General features: G+C 43.4%; 1 protein-coding gene across 1 annotated transcript in view; it reads right to left on the bottom strand.

The window, feature by feature from the left end:
• Positions 1-1,798: 1,798 nt before the first annotated feature.
• Positions 1,799-2,715, bottom strand: part of C2H12orf4 (chromosome 2 C12orf4 homolog) — a 34,698-nt gene continuing 33,781 nt past the window's right edge. Inside the window, exon 13 of the mRNA XM_029535299.1 lies at positions 1,799-2,368. Coding sequence (XP_029391159.1) covers positions 2,276-2,368 — 93 coding nt within the window. The 3' untranslated portion in view covers positions 1,799-2,275. The remainder of the gene's footprint in view (positions 2,369-2,715) is intronic.

Raw genomic sequence — 2,715 nt, 5'->3', positions numbered from 1 at the left:
TGAAGTGAGTAGGCCTCTGGGAGCACACACTCCCACCATCATGTATTGTGCTGTTACAGACCCAAAGCGACAGGGCCAAGTAGCTGTGGGCTGGACGCTCACAACGCTGACTTTCTCATATATTCTGTCACAGTGACACATCTTTCAGGAAGTACTCCCCTCCAAGGAGATGATTAGAAGACTTAGTTCTTGACTCAAACACAAAATTCTAGGTTCCCATAATTACAGCATGTTGAAATCCTCACCATTTAACTATATGCAATTACATTTTAATTGCAATTATGATGCATTTTGGGGGGGGTGTTTTCAGCGGTGATATATAACATTGTAGGAATGTTTTTTTTTCTAATCTTATCATTGATGTACACTATATAATATAGCACAAACTGAAAAATGGATACTCAATATACTTGCCTTGATTTTGTAGGTACTTTATATGGTCATTAAGTGAAGGCCCCAATTTACAAGTGACTCGGTAAGACAGCCCTGAGGTGATAAAGAAAACTTCACCTCCCTTCTCTGGATCAGAGAGCTCCAGCGCCCTGGCAGCTGGCTGCAGCTCTGTTGAGATGTTTTCCCGCCCACAACCCTGTTCCCAGAAATAAAGTCTCTGAGACTCAATTAATTATATGTACAAACACCTTGGCCATGAGCTTTGATTGGCCCCCTGATTAGATTTTTAACTTAATAAGCCATCTAGTCTAACCTAAGCCCGGCCATGTGGCTAATTACTGCGGCTTGGTCCCCAGGCTTCTGCTGTTCCTCATGTTCCCAGGGGAATCCCACCCACCCTCTGTCCCAAAGTCCTTACTTCCTACCAGAACTCCCACCTTCTACTTCCTGCCTCAGCTACAGGCCCATCAGCTTTATTTGAGGGGTGAAGCTTCCAAACAGACATAAGAGATTCCTTCCACACCCCACAGCTAAATCTGTTGGTGTACTCTTAAATGTCTTCAGTCCCACAGCATCTGTAGAAAGATCCTAAGGCCTCTTTTGAATGCTCCCACTCCTGGTACACCTCTAGCTCTGAGTACCTTTTATTGATCTCACTATACCTCCACCCCAGCTAAACCTGTCAGTTTAATAGAAATAGTCTCTGACCCTGACCTGTCCATCTCTGGTTACTAACCATCTGCCCTGCATCAGAATTAATTCTAATGAGAGCAATGGTGTTTGAAAGTCCATTTCTTCAAGGAAATGAGGAATCTCCATATGCAGTACCAAGCCCTTGGTAAGAACTTGGAAAACTTAGTGTCTTAGTGTCTTGGTCAGTGTGGACTAGGTGCTCCATCTCTTCCTTGAGTAGAAAACCAAGAGATAATCCTCCATGGGAAAGAACCAAGAGTGTCTGCCATAGTTCTGACATTCTGGCATACTAATAGCCTATGAGGAAAGAGCACCCCAGAGCCAATTTGGACAAAGGAGGATAAACATCAGCAATCGGAGACAGAGATCCGAATGCCGTTTCTGCTGTGGAGATGGGTGTGGAGGAACAGTGAGACCGGGAACCCAGGGGGATGGAGAAGTGAAAGCGATCCGGTTGTCAGCGTTGCAGCGCACCAGAATGCTGCCAGGCATGGGTCTATACTAACTCACATCAGGCCGGCAGAAAGAACATGATTTCCCCAGCCCATGAAATATTATTAATAGACCTGGGCATGATCACAGAGGGAAGGTGAGACGGCGGTAAAGAACTCAAAGCCTTCTCTGACCCTAACTTATACAACCTTAGAGAGAGAAGAGTAAGAGCCGGGTTTGAAACAGGAGAATTTGGAACAACAAGCACACTTGTCTGGTATATTTGCATTGCTATAAAAACATTTTCACAAGAAACTTATACTTGAAATGTATATTTAAATTTTGATTTGACAAATTTTGATTTGTACTTTTATGCCTAATTACAGAACTCATGCCACGGAAAAATCAGAGATCTCCATGGAAGTGTAACAAAATACAGTGTCCACATTTGAGAAACACTTTAAGTGTTACCACTGTCATTCCCTGATAGGACATATAAGTAGACAGAAGAGCTATTCTTTCATAAAGGGACGGAGTAAATGCTTCCGCTGGGAGCTGGCTTCTGGTTTGTGATGTATACACATTTTTGGAACGTTTGATAACATACTTCATCACTTAACAGGTGGCTCGATCTCACTGGGCACCTTTTGCTTAACAGGATTCCAGGACAGTTCTCTCAGAGAGTTCCGAAACCCTCTTCTGTCAGTGAGTCAGTCTGTAAGAGTTCTCTTCTGTCAGTGAGTCAGTCTGTAAGAGTTTAGTGTTTGGATGTCAGGGTGAGCGTTGAGGAGACCCGGAAGATCTGTGGAAGCATGTTACTCAGCTGATAAAACATTTCTTCAGAAATGCTCTGTAAGAGGGAGACAAGGGCACATGTGCACTTGTTAGATCCTCGCTGACATTTTCAGTTCCTAAAAGTATTTTAAAACATGGCTCTCGTTGTAGGTAGAGAGTATAATATGTGAAAACTGGCTTTCCTGATGGATTCAATTTTCTAAGTATAGATTGGAGCTGCTTTTCTGGTTCCAACCCTCTGGAAACTTACATTATTTTTATCAAGTAAAGTTTTTGATTACTAGAGAAACCCTTAGTCATCAGCAGCATGAGTAGAAATAAACTCCACTAGTACTGTTAAGTTCTAAACAGAAGTCAGAGCAGCACAGCCCCAGCCCCAGCCCCAGCCCCAGCCCCAGCCCC

The sequence above is a fragment of the Mus pahari genome, chromosome 2, assembly GCF_900095145.1.
Source record: "Mus pahari chromosome 2, PAHARI_EIJ_v1.1, whole genome shotgun sequence".
In the NCBI taxonomy this organism is placed as follows: Eukaryota; Metazoa; Chordata; class Mammalia; order Rodentia; family Muridae; genus Mus; species Mus pahari.
The sequence above is the reverse complement of the archived record's forward strand: the minus strand, read 5'-3'. Positions and strand labels throughout refer to the sequence as shown.